Genomic DNA, 19,741 nt, shown 5'->3' with positions numbered 1-19,741 from the left:
AAAAAAATAATAATAAAATAAAATAAAATAAAATGGAATATAAAATAAACCACAAAATACTTTTTTTTTTCTTTTTTTTTTTTTTTTTGAGATGGAGTCTTGCTTTTGTCGCCCAGGCTGGAGTGCAATGGTGCTATCTCCCTTGCAACCTCCACCTCCCGGGTTCAGGCGATTCTCCTGCCTCAGCCTCCCAAGTAGCTGGGACTACAGGTGCCCGCCACCACGCCCCAGCTAATTTTGTATTTTTAATAGAGACGGGGTTTCTCCATGTTGGTCAGGCTGGCCTGGAACTCCTGACCTCAGGTGATCCACCTGCTTTGGCCTCCCGAAGTGCTGGGATTACAGGCATGAGGCACCGTGCCCAGCCTGTTTCTTTAAACATGTAAACTTCTGTAGTGATATTTGTATGAGATAAATAAATGTTATTATATTGTAGATGTATACAACAGATGGTAGCCTCTAGCTCAGATCCCAAGGAGAACATTCTGTTACTGGGAAAGGGTGGTTATATGTTTATTTAGCAAACACAAAGTGTTTACAATGTGCCAGGCACTCTTTAAGCACTTTACAAATATTAGCTCATTAGTTTTCACAAGTGCCCTGAGAGGTGTACTGTTATTATCCCTATTTGGTGAGGATACTGATGCACAGAGTGGTTAAGTAATTTCCTCAAGGTCGCATAGCTAGGAAGTGTTGGAGCCAGAAATGCAATCCTGCTGCTGTGACCCATTCAGTCGATTTTTTTATTTTTTTGAGACTGAGTGTTGCACTGTTGCCCAGGCTGCAGTGCAGTGGCACGATCTCGGCTCGCTGCAACCTCCGCCTCCTGGGTTCAAACGATCCTCCTACCTCAGCCTCCCTAGTAGCTGAGACTACAGGCGCCTACCATCACACTGGCTAAATTTTGTATTTTTAGTAGAGATGAGGGCTTCACCAAGTTGGTCAGACTGGTCTTGAACTCCTGACCTCAGGTGAGCTGCCTACCTTGGCCTCCCAAAGTGCTGGGATTACAGGCTTTAGCCACTGTTCCCGGCCCCTCGCTCAGTCAATTTAATCAACAAATGAACAGTGTCACCCAAGATCCCTCACACATATGAAAAAGTTAAAGAAAATTAAGTTCAAAGAAGAAACTTTTCATTGTTGCCATTGTCCATGAATGTAGTGATCTAAAAATTCTCTTTATCATTGTGTTTTAAGTAGTGATTTAGTTTTGATCTTTAAATATCAATAGACTATTGATATTTTGATCTTTAAATATCAAATATTTATAGACTATGTAAATATTGGAAAGAAAATACGAACAGTTGCTTTTACAGTTCGGATTTTTGTCTTAAAATTTTGTTGTAATTTCTCTTCCTAATTTTAGATCTGTTTGAGAAGATGGTTCCTGTGTCAGTGCAGCAGTCTTTGGCTGCCTATAATCAGAGGAAAGCCGATTTGGTTAACAGATCAATTGCTCAGATGAGAGAAGCCACCACATTGGCAAATGGGTAGGTAGAGCTTAATTTTAGAGCCTAAAGTTTTCCGTTTGGTTGTTCTTTAGTTCATAAACATTTTAGTTTCTGAGCTTAGAGCTAAGTGTCAAGAGTATATAAAATAGAAAATGTAGACACACACAACCATTTTTGGTGAACACTGTATTTATGAAGCTCTAGCAAATATAGTTGGAAGAAATTATAGAAACAAGGTGAGGATATTTGACTAAAAATTTGTATTTTAAGATGTATTTATTTGGGGGAAATGAGAAGAAGAAATCAACTCAGATACATGGTACGTTTAGTGTTCTGAACCAATTTTTGTTTCTGATGGATTGAATACTAAGAAATATATTCATTGGTTTAAAACATTTTTAGGTATATTTTGCACACACAAATACACCTATTCTAACTACACAGTTCAATTATTATTTTGTGTGTGTGTATGTGTGTGTGTGTGTGTGTGTGTGTGTGTGTGTATGTATATAATTTTTTTTTTTTTTTTTTGAGACAGGGTCTTATTGTCACCCAGGCTGGAGTGCAGTGGTGTAAACATTAAACATGGCTCACTGCAGTCTCAACCTTCTGGGCTCAAATGATCCTCCTGCCTCAGCCTCCTGTGTAGCTGAGGCCACAGGTGCAAGCCACCACACCTGGCTCATTTTTTGATTTTTTTATAGAGACGAGATCTGACTTTGTTGCCCAGGCTGGTCTTGAACTCCTGAGCTCAAGTGATCCTCCTGCCTTGACCTCCTAAAGTACTGGGATTACAGGCATCAACCACCACACCTGGCCATTTAGTTAGTTTCGATAAATGTATGTACCCATGTGACCGGTGCTATGATTAAGATAGAGAACATTACTGTTACCCTAAAAAAATTCTCTCATGCCCCTTTCCCAGTCCTTCTTCTCCTGGCCCCTGGCCACTATTGATCTGCTCCGTGTGTTAAGTTTAGTTTTACTTTTTATACAATTTAAAATAAGTGTAATCATTCTAGCATATACATATACAGTACTTACACTATGTACAGTATATACTTAGAATGTGTTTTGCTTTTTTTCACTTAGCTACGGTTTTTGAGATTCATCTATGTTATGTGTATCAGTTTGAGTCTTTGTATTGCTGAGCAGTATTCCATTTTATGGTTATAGAGCAGTATTCCATTTTATGGTTACAGAGCAGTTTGTTAAACTCTTTCCCCTGTTAATGGACATTTCAGTTTCTATGAACATTCATGTATAAATCTTCGTGTGGACATATTTTAGTTCTCTTGGGTAAATACTTAGGAGTGGAATTGCTAGGTTGTGTGGTTAGCATATTTAATTTTATATGAAATTGCCAGGTTGTTTTCCAAGGTGGTTGTTCCATTTTATATCCTATCTGCACTGTTTGAGAAATACAGTTGTTCTGCATCCTCACTAGTACTTGATACTGTCAGTCTTTTTAGTTTTAGCTACTTTAGTGTGTGTGTGTAGCAGAATCTCACTGTGATTTAATTTGCATTCTCCTAATTACTAATGATAACTTTTCATGTGGTTACTAGCCATTCATATATTTTCTGTAAAGTGTCTATTGAAATCTTTTTCTCAGTTTTTAAAACTGAGTTTTCTTAATATTTAAAGAGTTCTTTACATATTTTGGAGGCAAGTCCTTTGTCAGATACATATAATTGAGAATATAGTTGACCCTGAACAACATAGGGGTTATGGAAGCTGACCACCTTGCACAGTCAAATCTGCATATAACTTTTGAGTCCCCAAAACTTAGCTACTAATAGCCTGCTGTTGACCGGAAGCCTTACCGATAACATAAACAGTCAATTAACACATATTTTGTATATGTCTTATATAGTATATTCTTACAATAAATAAGCTAGAGAAAAAATGCTATTAAAATCATAAGGAAGAGAAAACATATTTACTGTGATTAAATGGAAGTGGATAATCATAAAGGTCTTCGTCCTTGTTGATTTCATGTTGAGTAGGCTGAGGAAGAGGAGGAAGGAGGGTTGGTCTTGCTGTCTTAGAGGTGGCAGAGGTGAAAGAGGTGAAAGCCCACATATACATGGACTCACGTAGTTCAAATCTGTGTTGTGCAAGGGCCAACTATATTTCTCTCGTAGTTGGCTTGCCTTTTCATGTTTTTAGTTTTGATTAATGCATGGATTTTAACATCATTTTTCTTTAACAAGAAAGGGATGTAGGTTTACTCTAGCATGTGATTAACAGGCAGTCCGAGATTTTACAGAGCTTATTTTCTGAGGAGTTCATTGTATTACGTTATTTCATTTGCCTTTTTGTCTTTACATAGTAGGTAAGGATATGTTCCTCCCTTCCCCATCATGTACATGAAATAACTGAGGAATTGTTATTGTGCCACAAAACTGAGAACAGATGAAGATTCTGTAATGACTACTTAGGTCATTATTTTCTGTTGACATTTTGCCTAGATGATGTGAAATTATAACTATTGATTCTGTTGAAAGAGAGCAGAAAAGAAAAAAATAACTAATTTGTGTATTGTTTCTGACTTGTTAGAGATACCATAACAATCAAAAGTATAAAATACTTTTTTTAGGATAGAATTTTTGACTTTTAATTACTTAGATGGAAAGAAGTTTGAACTGTAAGCCAATGATACCTAATATATTTTAATGCGGTCATAGTTTTTCTTATTTTTTGGCTTTTTTTTTTTGAGATGGAGTCTCACTCTGTTGCCCAGGCTGGAGTGCAGTGGCGAGATCTCAGCTCACTGCAACCTTCGCCTCCCGGCTTCAGGTGATTCTCGTGCCTCAGCCTCCGAAGTAGCTGGGATTATAGGTGCCCACCACTATGCCTGACTAATTTTTGTATTTTTACTAGAGACGGGATTTCACCATGTTGGCCAGGCTGGTCTCGAATTCCTGACCTCAGGTGATCTGCCCGCCTTGGCATCCCAAAGTGCTGGGATTACAGGCGTGAGCCACTGCACCAGCCTATTTTTTGGCTTTTAATTCTGAATTGTGAACTTAATTTTTTAAAATGATTTTGGTTTAATTTCATCAATCACTGATTTTTTTTTTTGTTTTCTGTTAACCTTTGCTTTGTTTTCATTGATAGGGCTTATCCAGTTTTTCTGGGTGCTAACTCCATTGCTGTTGATTTGGTTATAGAAGATTAAATTAAATAAAGTAAATATTGATGAGGAGTTATTTTAAATTGTTTTAGACTTCAACATAACATAGTATCTCATTTTTTCAGGGTGCTAGCTTCCCTTAATCTTCCAGCAGCAATTGAAGATGTGTCTGGAGACACTGTACCTCAGTCTATATTGACTAAATCCAGATCTGTGATTGAACAGGGAGGCATCCAGACTGTTGATCAGTTGATTAAAGAGCTGCCTGAATTACTGCAACGAAATAGAGAAATCCTAGATGAGGTATGTTTTATAAGATTTGCTTTTCAAGTATAAACACTGTGATCCCTTGATGTCCAGCAGGGATTGGGCCTGGGGACTTCCTCATGCTAGTGTTCACAGTGTAGTTAGTATTCATCACTTTGGTGAATTTACTGTGTCCCAGAGCCTTCTCTTTAGCATAAGAGAAATTCTGGTTGAGTGAGAATGGGTTTCATTCTTATCTTAAGGGTAAGTACACATTAAACTCAAATGACCACTGTGTAAAACTAGTATACCAAGAGAAATTAACTATTATACAAACTGTTCAGTCTTTGTAATTATTGACTTATTTTATACATAGGCAGATCAACTTTCTTGGTGATCATGGAAAGCTAACTGTTTGCCAGTGTTATTCTCTTTTTATAGTGCTTTCACCTCTTCCCCCTAATTCATAAAAGTTTCTTTCCTTAGCAAAAATACATTTCACTGGTTATATGGGCTTTTGCCAGTTCAGGAGTCATGTTATCTCTTTAGATGACTTATCAATGCTTTAATCTATGATGTTTTGATTTTTCAGTTAACTTTCAGAGGATATTGTATTTATACCATTTCCAAGTACTTTGGGGTAGGGGCAGAGTACTTGAGAGAGTGTGAGTCTTGTGGATGAGAATATTTACCTCCCAGGGTTATTTAGATCATTAATTAAGCTAGAACAGAAAGATGCCTAGCCTTTGGACATATAGGATATGCTTTAATAAGTTACAGCTATTACTATTATATTCCTTTAATGATGATGGTATATTGCAGTTACTCTAACTGTAATGATGATGAGATGGTGATTGTTACTCACCTTTCAATCCAAATCAGCTTTTGAAAAAGGTTAAGGTGGAAATTTACTGCGTTGTTGGCTTGAGAAAGCTGCTATTTATGAGGGGTTCTATATTAATTATACAGTTAACATTCACCAACCTTATTTGTGTAGACACAGTCAATAAACAGAAAAACTAAAGAAAACATAATTGGTATTACATACTTCAGTACTAAAGCTTTTCTGTGTTGTACTTGATAGAAATGCAGAATCTCAGGCCCCATGTCAGACCGACTGTATCAGGATCTGAATTTTAACAAGATTCCCAAGTAATTTGTGTATGCCTATTAAAATTTGACAAACACTGTTGTACCTTATAGTTCTTTAAAATTTGTTGATTTGTGAGTAAAAAAGCACGTGATCTGGTGTTTCACTGAAAGGACATTTTTCTAATGTTCTTTTTTAAATTATGTCTAATAATTTCTTTATTAGCCATAGGGAGAAGAACGTGGAGAGTATTGTATAAGACCGTATGCAAGTGGCAGCAGCAAGAAGTAATTGTCTGATAGGGAGGATACAAACACTAAGAAATGCAGGCATAGCACATCAAATGAAAAGCAGTCTTGGGACATTTAGCAAATAGAAGTAAGAGTAAATCATCATTTAATAGTTTGTAGTTTACACATAATTCATTGGTTAAGGACTCAGAATGTAGAGTTGTATTTGGATTTGATTCCCAGCTCTTAAACCTACCTGTGACTTGGGGTGAAGTACTTAATATCTTCATGTTTCAATTGATCATCCAAAAAAATAGGGTTAATAGTAGTTAGCCAATAAGATAGTTGTGAAGTGGAATTTGTGTGTACTACTTAGTAGTTATGTAAATATTAACTGTATTTCCTTTTAAGTTGCTATGAATTGGAATATGTATGTTTGGTTTTGTAAATTTTTTTTGATAGGAACATTGTCTAATGTGTCAATTGTGAGAAGCATCTTTAGAAATATTAATGTGAAAACATAAAAAAACTCACATTAGTGTTTATGCATAAGTCTGTTGTCTAACTTAGTATGAGGTACCTTTATTTATCTTATTTGATGTTCCTAACAGCCTTGTGTGTGTTATTCTGTCACTTGTACTTGGAAAGTCTGATTTTAAGTAAGTTGTAAATTTAAGTTGTAAAGCTGATACTCTTTTTGAGTGTTCATCTCTGGTAGCTTTTAGAAATTTTATTTTGGTCTTGATTTTTATAAATTTGAAGTGTTCACTAGTTTTTTTTTTTAAATAATAATTTATCATACTTAGGATCTTTAAATCTTAGATCCCTATCCATGGATTCTGTTTGTTCATTCGTTTTTGTCCATTCTTTCCATAATCTCCTCATGAATTTCTTTTAGATTGATAGTATCAGTTCTACGTATAACTTAACATTATCTTTAACATTTCCTGTTTGTGTTCTTGTTCTTCTTTCAGGGAGACTGTCTTAGGCCAGCCTTCCAGCTCATTAATAGGCTATTCAGCTGTGCTTTTTAACATTCTTAAGCCATTCTATTTAGTGGTTTTATTGTTGTTAATTTTATTGATCTTTTTCATTTCTAAGATTTCTAATTCCTCGTTTTAAAAACTTACCTATATTTATCTTACTGCATGTAGGTTTTTTTTTGGTAAAATTCACATAACATAAAAATTTCCATTAATTTCCTTAAAGTGTATGTTTCAGTGGTTTTCAGTATATTTGCAGTGTTGTGTGAGTATCATCCCCCTAAAAGAAAGCCTGCACCCATAAACAGTCTCTCCTCGTTCTCCCTTTCCCCTGCCCTTGCCAAACACTAATTTAGTTTTTGTCTCTGTGGATTTATTGAAATGTCTTCTGGACATTTCATATAAGTGGAATCATGCAATATGCGGTCTTTTGAGTTTGGCTTTTTTAACTTAGCATGATGTTTTTAAGGTTCATCCACATTGTAGCATGTATCAGTCCTTCCTTTCTTTTTGTGAGTAAATAATATTCCATTGTATTCTTTTTTTTTTTTTTTTTTTTTTTTTTGAGACGGCATCTTGCTTTGTCGCCCAGGCTGGAGTGCAGTGGCTGGATCTCAGCTCACTGCAAGTTCCGCCTCCTGGGTTCACGCCATTCTCCTGCTTCAGCCTCCCGAGTAGCTGGGACTACAGGCGCCCGCCACCTCGCCCAGCTAGATTTTTTTTGTATTTTTTAGTAGAGACGGAGTTTCACCGTGTTAGCCAGGATGGTCTTGATCTCCTGACCTCGTGATCCGCCCGTCTCAGCCTCCCAAAGTGCTGGGATTATAGACTTGAGCCACCACGCCCGGCCTTCCATTGTATTCTTATACTGTATTTTGTTTATCCTTTCCTCAGTTGATGGATATTTGGGTTGTTTCCACTTTTTGACAATTCCACATATAGTAGTCCCCACCTTATCTGCAGGGGATATGTCCCATGACCCCCAGTGGAGGCCTTAAACTTTGGATAGTAGTGAACCTTAGTATTTTTTGTTTTTTTAAATCTGATAATCAAGATGGCTTCTAAGTGACTAACTGGCAGATAGTATATACAGCGCAGATACACTTGATGAAGGGATGATTAATAACCCAGGCAGGAGGAGCCAGGAGCAAGAGATTTCATTACACTGTTCAGAACTGTGTACAATTTAAAACTTGTGAACTGTTTATTTCTGAGGTTTTTCATTTAATATTTTCCAACCATGGTTGAACTCGGGTAGCTGAAACTGCAGAAAGCAAAACCATGGATAAGGGGGAGACTACTGTAATGCTGCTGTATGTGTACAATTTTTGTTTCAATATTTGTTTTTAATTTTCTTGGGCATATACCTGGAGCACAGTTGCTGAGTCGTTTGGTGGGTTTAACTTTTGAGGAACTGTCAAACTCTTTACCACAGTAGTTGGACCATTTTACATTTTTACCAGCAGTGTGTGAGGGTTCCAGTTTGTCCATATCCTTACCAACCCTTATAATTGTCCATTAAAAAAAAGTACAGTCACCCTAATGTGTGTGAAGTGGTATCTCATTGTGGTTTTGGTTTGCATTTTCCTAATGATCAGCGATATTGAGCATCTTTTCATGTGCTTGGTTGCCATTTATGTGCCTTCTTTGGAGAAATGTCTGAGTCTTTGGCCCTTTTAAAATTGGGTTGTCTTTTGTTGTTGAATTATAAAAGCTCTTTATATATTTTGGATACTAGACCTTATTATATATATGATTAACAAATATTTCCCCCCATTCTGTGGGTTGTCTTTTCATTCTCTTGATAGTATTTTTTTTGATGGAGGAAAGTTCTTTTGATACAATACAGTTTATCTGTCTCTTTGTTGCTTGTGCTTTTGGTGTTATATTTAGGATTCCATTGCCAAAAATTTAAGGTCATGAAGACTTAATTTGTTCTTTTATAGTTTTACAGTTTTTTTTTTGTTTTGTTTTGAGATAGAGTTTCGCTCTTATTGCCCAGGCTGGATTGCAGTGGCGAGATCTCGGCTCACTGCAGCTGCCTCCTCCCAGGTTCAATCGATTCTCCTGCCTCAGGCTCCCAAGTAGCTGAGATTACAGGCATGTGCCAACACACCCAGCTAAATTTGTATTTTTTAGCAGAGACAGGGTTTCACCATATTGGTCAGGCTGGTCTCGAATTCCTGACCTCAGATGATCTGCCTGCCTCGGCCTCGCAAAGTGCCGGGATTACAGGTGTGAGCCATTTCGTCCGGCTGAGTTTTATAGTGTTTTTTTTTTGTTTGTTTGTTTTGAGACGGAGTCCAGGCTGGAGTACAGTGGTGCGGTCTCGGCTCACTGCAAAGTCCGCCTCCCGGGTTCACACTATTCTCCTGCCTCAGCCTCCCAAGTAGCTGGGACTACAGGCACCCACGACCACGCCTGGCTAATTTTTTGTATTTTTAGTAGAGACGGGGTTTCACCATGTTAGCCAGGATGGTCTCGATTTCCTGACCTTGTGGTATGCCCGCTTCAGCCTCCCAAAGTGCTGGGATTACAGGCGTGAGCCACTGCACCTGGCCGAGTTTTACAGTTTTAACTCTTAGGTTTAGGAGTCTAATTCCTTTTGAATTAAATCTTGTATGTGATGTGAGGTAAGGGTCCAACTTCTTTTTTTTGCGTTTAGTTATTCAGTTTTTTCCAGCACCATTTATTGAAGAGAATGGTCTTGGCACCTTCCTGGAAAATCGCTTGATTTATATGTCTATACTTAGGCCATTACCACATTGATTTTACTAATGTAGCTGTGTAGTAAGTTTTGAAACAGGTGTAAGTCCTGCAACTTTCCTTTTTTTTTGCAACATTGTTTTGTCTGTTTGCAGTCTGTTGCCATTCCATATGAATTTTAGGATCAGCTTGCTGATTTCTGCAAAAATAAACAGTTACAAGGTTGTTAAAGATTGTATTGAATCTTTAGATCAGTTTGGGGAGAATTGCCAGTCTTAACAATATCAAGTTTTCCAATTCATGAACCCAGGAAGTTTTTCCAGTGTTTTAGGTCTTTTTTCTCAACATTGTTTTGTAATTTTCAGTGTAAATATCTTGTCCCTCTGTGGTTAAACTTACTCCTAAGTATTTTATTGTTTTTTGATGTTATTGTAAATGGAATCGTTTTCTAATTTCCTTTTTGGATTGTTCATTGGTAGAGTATAGAAATGCAGCTGGTTTAATATTCTGCAACTTTGCTGAATTTATTATTTCTAATAGTTTTTTTTGTGGATTATTTAGGATTTTCTATATATATAAGGTCATATCATCTGCAAGTAGAGGTAGTGTTACAACTTCCTTTTCAATTTGCATGCCTTTTTGTTGTTGTCGTAGTCTAATTGCCCTGGCCAGTGCAGCGTTGGACTGGTGAGTTGGACTGTGACAGTGTTGGAATGGTGAGAGTGGATATTCTTGTCTTGTTCCTAATCTTAGGCGGAAAGCTTCCAGTGTTTCACTGTATGTTTGTAGGATTTTCTTGGATGGCCTTTATGAGGTTGAGGACGTTTCCTTCTAGTTCGTTGAGGTATTTTGGTTATGAGTGTTGGATTTTGTCAAATATTTTTTCTGCATCTCTTAAGATGATCATATGGTTTTTCCTTCATTCTACTGATGTGGAATATTCTATTAATTGATTTTCAGGTGTGAATCACTTTTGCATTCCTGGGACATCCTACTTGTCATGGTATATAATCCTTTTAATGTGCTGCTGGATTTGTATTGATAGTATTGTGTTAAAGATATTGTGTTTATATTCATAAGAGATACTGCTTTGTAGTTTTCTTGTAGTGTCTTTGCTCTTCAACTCTTATGCCCTTATGGTGTGTCATTTGTAAATAGCATGTAGCAAGATTTTTCTTTTTAATTTAATTTGTCTTAACCTGGAAGGTTAAACCCTTTAATTTATCCCTATTTTCTTAAAATATATTAAATATATTTTATATTGTTTATCTTATAATTCCAATATCTGTAGTTTTGTGGGTTTGATTCTATGATTTGTAATTTTGCCGATTCTTGATTATGGTGGCTTGTTTTCTCTGGTGTTTTTTTTGTTACTGTTTTTTACATTAAAACTTTAAAAAATAGTTTCAAATTTACAGAGACTTTGCAAATTTAGTGTAGAAGGTTCCTGTATATTTTTCACCTAGCTTCCCCGAAAGTTAAAATCTTATGCTGTCATGGCACATTTGTTAAAACTAGGAAATTGACATTTGTACAGTATTATTACTCAGATTTTACCTGTTACTCCACCAGTGTTCCTCCTTCTGTTCCAAGATCCAGTGCAGAATACTGTATTGCATTTAGTGTTCAGTGAGTTTTGATTGTGCATTCGTATTTCCTGTAATTTATTTGTGGGAATTAATTGAGATCTGGGTTTAAGGTGAATTCTAGAAAGGATTTGTGTTCGCTTCTGCCATAAAAAGGCATTATATACCTGGCACCTCCTTAAACTGGAAGTTTTTTCCTTTCTTTTATAATCTTTTAATTATAGTAGTAATTTACCTTAGGACTTTGTGTCACACAGATAGTGTGGTTTCTAGTCCCAGGTTCAGGCTTTTGATCAGAAATCTCAGATAATACTTCTTCAGATAGGCATGTTTTCTTCTGTAGGGCGGTTTTCTGTTTGAAAGATTCATCCACTGAGAATCACCTGTTTGGAAGTATACTGGTTTGAAGGTGGAGAGTGCTTTTGATCTGACCTCTCACCTTTTATTGTCCCTACCTATGTTTCTTGTTGACTTTCCATGTTCTAAATTCACAATCCAAGCCAATGGTGAACTACACAGCTGGTGAACTATGGATGGTGGGCCAAATGCTGGCTTGTCGCCTGCTTTTGTAGTTAAGGATAATTTTTATCTTTTTTAGAGCATTGTCAAAAAAGAAGAAGAATTCTGTGTGACATGGACTGTGGCCCACAAAGCCTAAAATATTTACTCTGTGGTGTTTGACAGAAGTTTGCTATTCTTTGTCCTGAGCTATCAGGAATTGTCATATATTGCTGGTGCTAGCACTGTGTCTACTGGTAGATTAGTATTTTCTTGTGTTTCTGGCCCCCTACTATCCTGTCATCTTATCTATGCATTAAAAGACATTTAAAATATGTAAACATAATTTTCTGTTTGTTGTATTGGAATGGAAGTCTAAATCTTTTATTTTCATGTAATTGATCAGTTTTCCCCTTTGTTTTATTTATGGCTTCTATTTATTTTAATCTTAAAACTTTCTTTAAATTGGTATATGGATGTAAATAGTCTCTTATTTATTTTTCCTTTTTTTTTTAACTGAGAAAGGTAATAGCTAATTCAGCCTTAAATTTATAAGACTTTTTGTTAAATGCATTATAACTTAGATGTCTGCAAGAAAGAAGTCGATTTGTATTCTAACCTAATATTCCCATCTCACCAAATTCTCACTTATATTGTGTATGAACATTTGTTTAATGCTTTAAATTTTTTATACCAGAAATGACATTTCAGGGTTCTTTTTGCTTCTGTTTAAAGTCATTAAGGTTGTTGGATGAAGAAGAAGCAACTGATAATGATTTAAGAGCAAAATTTAAGGAACGCTGGCAAAGGACACCATCCAATGAACTGTATAAGCCTTTAAGAGCAGGTAAAAATGTTTATAAATGACCTTCATTTAAATAAATTCCCAATTTGGACCCACATTTTTGCGTGATTAAATTAGGCTCAGTTGTAAATTCATTTTACTGAAATTGTTTTCCTCAGTTTTAGTATAAAGATTAAAAAAGTTTGCAAAAGTAATCTGCCCATTGTCAGAAGTACAGATTCTTTTTTTGTGAGGCGGAGTCTCGCTCTGTCGCCCGCACTGGAGTGCAGTGGCCGGATCTCAGCTCACTGCAAGCTCCGCCTCCCGGGTTTACGCCATTCTCCTGCCTCAGCCTCCCGAGTAGCTGGGACTACAGGCGCCCGCCATCTCGCCCGGCTAGTTTTGTATTTTAGTAGAGACAGGGTTTCACCGTGTTAGCCAGGATGGTCTCCATCTCCTAACCTCGTGATCCACCCGTCTCGGCCTCCCAAAGTGCTGGGATTACAGGCTTGAGCCACCGCGCCCGGCCAGAAGTACAGATTCTTAAGAAGGGTATAAAGTGAAAATTAAAATGATCCTCCAACTTTCATTTTCTATTCCAAGCTCTGTGCATGTTTTCTTTTATTTATTTATTTTTTTGAGACAAGGTCTCACTCTGTCACTCAGGCTGGAGTGACATAGGTCACTCCAGGCTGCAGGATCATAGGTCATTGCAGCCCCAGCCTCCAGGGGGCTTCAACCCCCAGGTTCAAGCAGTGCTTCTACCTCAGCCTTCTGAGTAGCTGACACTATAGACAACGTGCTACCACGCCTGGCTAATTTTTGTATTTTTTGCAGAGATGAGGTTTTACCATGTTGCCCTGGCTTGTCGTGAGCTCCTGGGCTGAAGTGATCCACCTGCCTCCACCTCCCAAACAGATGAGATTATAGGCTTGAATCACCATGCTTGGCCCCTGCGTATATTTTAAAAACATAAATGAGGGCATATTGCATTTATGGTTTTGTAATTTTTTTTCATTTAGTAGTGAATCCTGGGTGGTTAAAAAAAAAAAGAGCTTTAAGTTATTTTGAGGCCAAATTTGTGCCTCTTAAGACTTTGATTATTAAGATTTTGTGCTAGCTGAGATAAATGCTGTCTTCTTGGTGGCTGCAGATTAGTTTTACTTATCTTTGTAAAAAGTTTGTATATTATTGAGATGTTTCTAAAAATAAATCTTTTTTTTTTTATATGTAATTAAGACTCAAGACATCTTACCTGTGATGGAAAATCTTTTTAAATAAAATGACCAGGAAACCGGGCGCTAAAGGTGGATAACCTACACAGCCTGATACATCACACAGCATCTATCTGCTTCGATCAGAGTCCTGAAGAATGCACACAGGCGTTATCCACCAGACACCGCGTCCAGCGACATCCACGACACGCAGCGCCCTCACTGCGCTGCCGAACAACAGGTGCACACACACCCGATCTACCTCCCCTACCCCTCAAACACCTCAAATCAAACTTCAAAACTCAAAAAACTTACAAACCATACACAAAATAAACATAAAATAAAATAAATGGACCAATTTTTGGAGAGAATGATTTCTTCCTACATTCATGAGTTGTAGGAAAAGATTAATATTAATTAGCTTTTATTTGGCAGATAGTAACCACCAAGTAAATTTTAAGGTATAGCTATGCATTTGATTTTATAAGTGATTTTGTCATCTTTCCAAAAACGAGAATGCAAAGACTATTAGGAGCTATTTTTATTGTTAAGTGAATAGGGGTCCTTATAGAAGGGGAAGATAAGTAAAGTTGGAGACTAGAACTCAACATATAACCAGCCCGTAAACGTTGCTGTTAGAATCACTTCTATGCTCTCGAAACTTTTATTTTCTCCCAGAGGGAACCAACTTCAGAACAGTTTTAGATAAAGCTGTGCAAGCAGATGGACAAGTGAAAGAATGTTACCAGTCTCATCGTGACACCATCGTGCTTTTGTGTAAGCCAGAGCCTGAGCTGAATGCTGCCATCCCTTCTGCTAATCCAGCAAAGACCATGCAGGGCAGTGAGGTAAGAAGGGCATTTTGATGTGGGTTGTCATCTGCTTAAGAAAACCACATTCAAGCCATTTTATATAAAGAACTGCCAATTTTCTTATTGTCATCTTTAAAAAAATGCAGAAATAAATTGGGGTTGTTATATTTAAAGTAGTATATAGACTGTGTAATAGATAATTATACTAATATTAACTATCCTATAATAGTAACTTCCATTTATTGAATGCCCTTTTTTGAACTAAATTTTAGATACTTCACAGGTCAACATTATTTAATTCAGGTTTTATAAAAGAGAGAAACTTGGAAGTATAGACATTTCCTGAAATGAAAGGACTGGCTATGGCCAGATACACAAATTCTTTATTTCTTACAGTGTTCTATACTCCCTTCCACCTTGTTTCACTGGGACTACCTTTGAAATGAAGATTGACAAGGTGTGCATGTTAATAAATGAATAGCACCATCATGGTATTTCTTCTGATGACAAGAAAGAGAAAGTCGAATAGTAGGGCATCTGATTTGGAAAGTCCTAAAAGAAGAGAAAGTGCAAGTATAATTTAATGGCCTACCACTGGAGGTAGGGTAAGTTAGTAGAATAAGATAGAGGTCCCAAATATCTGCACAGGAAAACAAGCCAAAGTGCAAGAAATACTGCTGAAAACAGTGAATTTCCTGGCATAGTAAGTTCTGAAAAGTATTAGTTTCATTCCTTATTTGTCTTTCCATAGAAGCATTTTATATATTTCATATATTTATTCCAAGACCTACTGGATATCTGCTCTGTGTAAGGCACTATGGTGGGTACATTGGAAAATTAACATATGAATTATACACAGGCTTTACCCTCAATTTATGATCCATTGTGGAATATTAGTCATGTACAAGGATGACTGTAATATAGGGAAGAAGTTTAAAAATGTCACAGGGAAAGTATAGGAAGTATGTTACGGGGATTTAGATGAAGTACTTAAATTTCAGTAATTTGGAGCAGTTCTCATCAGAGGCTTCTTAAGAGATTAGCGCATTACGAGAAAAGAGTGGATAGGCAGAAAAAGTAAACGTGTAGGATCGGAGAAGGGCTGAGTAGTGACTGTGTCTAGAGAGTTATCAGAGGTACAGAGGATCTGCAAACACAGCTTTTACTCCTGATTTCTCATGACAGAAGGTTTATAGACATGTTGAGAATGGCTGGAATCTGTTTATTTATTTATTCGCCAAGTGTTTGAAGGCCTACTATTCCAGAACAGTGCTGAGCACCTTGGTCCCTAACATAAAGAGACAAAAAACTCCTCAGGGTTACCTTTAGTGTAGGGTAAATGCACAGGTACTGGGCACCTCTCAAAGGGAAGAGAAAGCTACATAGTTGAATGTGCATTGAACCTGAATCTAACAGGGGAACCCAATGGAACAAGTAATATGAGTTAGTTGCTTTGAGGACGTAGGGGAGAAAAGGGAGGTGGTCAGAAGATTAACTTGTGAAGAGCAAAGAACCCGAAGAAGAAACTGCAGACCCTTGGAACAGCAATAAATTCTGGTACCTTTTTTATTTTAGAAAAAGATCTCTGTTTAGTACTCTCTTTGTATTCTTTTTGGTGTCTTGTACATGACTCAGAATTATGTGGCTTTCATCCCTTGATTCTTCAGCTTTCAGTAGAAAAGCAAAAATGGTTTGTGCTAAGCAAAATCTGCATTAGTATGCACTGATTTGTTGATATTTTATTCAGTTTTATCAGTTTTGTTAATCCTTAGTTGTGTTACACAGGAGAAAGGAACTTTTATAGTCAATATGAAGTAATTTTATGGAAGCTAGATTTTCTTGACAGGGAACCACAAAAATTTCAGTACTGTCTGTACATTCATTTGTCATATGCCTTTATCAAATAAGGCAAGCATCAGGTTTATCAAAGCTATTTCAGATGGTTGTCATAATAGTTGATGACACATTTTAGCCAGAATTTTATGATAAAACTGAGTTTTTTGATTGCTGATTAGAGTGATGCAATGTACACGTTTTATTAAAAAGTCCAAGTTTGATGGTAGGGCTGTTTTTTTCTTTTATTGTGAAGAAGCCTACTGTCTAGTTACTTATTTTCAGTCTCTTCAGGCATCTGGTTTTACATATTGAGATACTCTGAAAAATTTTGCAGACTAGTGGTCATCTGTATTTAAAAATTTTTATATTAAATACCTAGGATCACTGCTTGTGATTGGTTGCCTATGATCTACTGTGGCCTGAAGTCTAGTCTGTGGTTGGCTGGCCAAGCCTTGGCCCTAACGTATATGGGGCTGAGTCTAGCCAGAGGAAGGAACATCTGTTTTTTTGCACAAGGATGATGTTCAGTTACACTCAAAGTGTTACATCTGCTGGGAGTAATGGGGGGTGGGCAGGGGTACCTTTAAAAAAAACCCTTTACCTCCTTAGAGGTACAGCATAAAGAGATCTGTTTAAAACTGTGTGCCCTCCCAGAGGAGTGCCTTTTTTGGATTCACAGACTTGTGGAGGATCTGCAAACACAGCTTTTACTCCTGATTTCTCATGACAGAAAGTTTATAGACATACTGAGAATGGCTGGAATCTGTTTGTTTATTTACTCACCGAGTGTTTTTTGAAGGCCTACTATTCCAGAACTGTGCTGAGCACCTTGGTCCCTAACATAAAAAAACTCTTCTAGGTTACCTTTAGTGTAGGGTAAATGTATCAAGTTTCTGCTTTCGTTGCTATAGAGAGAGTCGCTTATTTGCCTTTTCTGAAAATAAAATGACAAGGTTATAAAAGTAAAATAGAAGATTTCGTTGAGGGCCTTTCTTTCTTTCTTTCTTGCTTTCTTGCTTTCTTTATTGCTTTCTTTCTTGCTTTTCTTTCTTTCTTTTCTTCCTTTTCTTTCCTTTCTTTCTTTTCTTTCCTTCTTTCTTTTCTTTTCTTTTTTTTTTGCGATGAAGTCTTACTCTGTCACCCAGGCTGGAGTGCAGTGGCGCAATCTTGGCTCGCTGCAACCTCTGCCTCCTGGGTTCAAGCAATTCTCCTGCCTAACCTCCCGAGCAGCTCTTTTTCTTTTTCTTTTCTTTTCTGAGTTGGAGTCTTACTCTGTCACCTAGGCGGAGTGCAGTGGTGCAATCTTGGCTCACTGCAACCTCTGCCTCCTGGGTTCAAGCAGTTCTCCTGCCTAGCCTCCCGAGTAGCTGGGACTACAGGTGTGCACCACCATGCCCAGCTAATTTTGTATTTTAGTAGAGACGGGGTTTCACCATGTTGGCCAGGATGGTCTCGATCTCTTGACTTCATGATCCACCCGCCTTGGCCTCCCAAAGTGCTGGGATTACAGGCGTGAGCCACCGCGCCCAGCCCATTAAGGGCATTTCTTGTGTCTCATATTGTACTTGGTACTGTTAAATGCTACAGAGGGTTTTAAATCTAAAACTGGGGTCAGGAACCTGTGGCTTGTGGGCCAAATCCAGCCTGCCTCTTCTCTTTGTATGGCCTGTGAGCTAAGAATGAGTTTTACATTTTTTAAATGTAAAACTCTGCTTTCTACTTCATTTTTTAAATGGCTGAAAAAAAATCAAAAGACTTTTAATATATGGGCTTTATATAAAATTCAGATTTCAGTGTTTGTTAATACATTTTTGTTGAAACATAGCTGCGCTCGTTCATTTACACATTGTCTTTCACTCTACAAAGCAGAGTTAAAGAGCTGCAACAGAGACTGTGGCCTGCTGAGGCAAAAATATTTTCTGTTTGGTCCTTTACCAAAAAAGTTTGTAAGTTCCTGATTAAAAGACAAAGTATTGACAACCTAGGTGATGCCGTTCCTGCCGTTCTGTTTGACCTCATCTGCTGTTCTGCCTTTTGTTTACTTTGCTTGAGCCAGAGCGGCCTTTTTTTCTTTCCTTTGATCCTGCCAAGCTTTTGCCTGCCACAGGACTTTTACATTTGCGTTTCCTTCTGTGCAGGGCTTTCTTCCCATTTCCGTGGCTATTACCTCTTTTTCATTAGTCTCAGATGTCACCTCTTCTCCATCTTTGTCATTGTCTACCCACATTATTCTATTTTTGTGTATTTGTTTAATCCTCCCCTTTGCATATTTATTTAATCCTCTCTGGTGCCCAAATGAAGGTAAAGATTGTTTTTGTTAGTAGTTGTGTCCATAGCATCTAGAACGGTACCCAAAACAAAAAGTATTTGTTTGAATGATCATCACTGGCAGCCTAACTTAATAAAGGGATACATTTAATTGCAGTTGAAAGATGGCTGGAGCTGTATGTAACAAATAAATACCCTAGGATTCTAATTATTTATATACTTTGATAACATATTAAACCTCAAATTTGAATTTATAAGAAAATGTAGGCAGTGATTTTCTTATTATCTTAGTCATTTGTGGAAGCAGTTTAATTCATTGTCTACTTCATTTACTCTGTTAAAATGAGGCCAGTGTCATATAATCTGAATTATGTTAAACTAGTGTACTGCATATGCAGTTTTTTAAAAAGATGTTCATAATACAAGGGATCTCTATCTTTGTGTGGTAGTCCACAAGTTTGTTCATAAATTGGTTGTTTGAAATGGCATTTTTTTTCCATAAAGTTAGAATTATTGCATTTTTGAATATCACAGGATTTGTTAACTGTTTGGCCCTCTGTATCAGTCTGGTTAGAAAGCTTCTGTATCCATCTTGTTAGATACCATGGAAGTTGGGTTAACTTTTCTTCCTAATCTAGGTAATGTGATTGAATACTTACCCTTTGTTAGAAGTTATGTTGAGCATTTTATATAGATTATCTCAGTCTTCACAACAGTCCTGACATAGGTACTATTATGCCCATTTTGCAGTTGAGAAAATTGGATTTTTTAAGTAGTAACCTGTCCTTGATTGCACAGTAACTAAGTCCATTATAGTCTCTAAGGGAGTATGGTCAGAGTTGAAGTGTTTTTTTTTTTTTCTATGTAATTACGTTTTTTCTATGTAATTATGTTTCAC

General features: G+C 37.0%; 1 protein-coding gene across 3 annotated transcripts in view; it reads left to right on the top strand.

The window, feature by feature from the left end:
- The window catches only part of PDCD6IP (programmed cell death 6 interacting protein), a 79,453-nt gene that overhangs the window by 40,765 nt on the left and 18,947 nt on the right, over nucleotides 1-19,741 (top strand). For all 3 annotated transcript variants that reach the window (XR_001889359.1, XM_017892927.1, XM_017892926.1), the window contains exons 9-12: nucleotides 1,367-1,490; nucleotides 4,716-4,893; nucleotides 12,665-12,776; nucleotides 14,606-14,775. Coding sequence is in view for 2 of the 3 variants with exons in the window: in XM_017892927.1 (XP_017748416.1) it covers nucleotides 1,367-1,490; nucleotides 4,716-4,893; nucleotides 12,665-12,776; nucleotides 14,606-14,775 (584 nt within the window). In the remaining variant the exon portion in view is untranslated. The remainder of the gene's footprint in view (nucleotides 1-1,366; nucleotides 1,491-4,715; nucleotides 4,894-12,664; nucleotides 12,777-14,605; nucleotides 14,776-19,741) is intronic.

Source organism: Rhinopithecus bieti, unplaced genomic scaffold (genome assembly GCF_001698545.2).
Source record: "Rhinopithecus bieti isolate Rb0 unplaced genomic scaffold, ASM169854v2 scaffold_22039, whole genome shotgun sequence".
NCBI lineage: Eukaryota > Metazoa > Chordata > Mammalia > Primates > Cercopithecidae > Rhinopithecus > Rhinopithecus bieti.
Note: the sequence above shows the minus strand (reverse complement) of the source record. Positions and strands in the feature narration are given on the sequence as shown.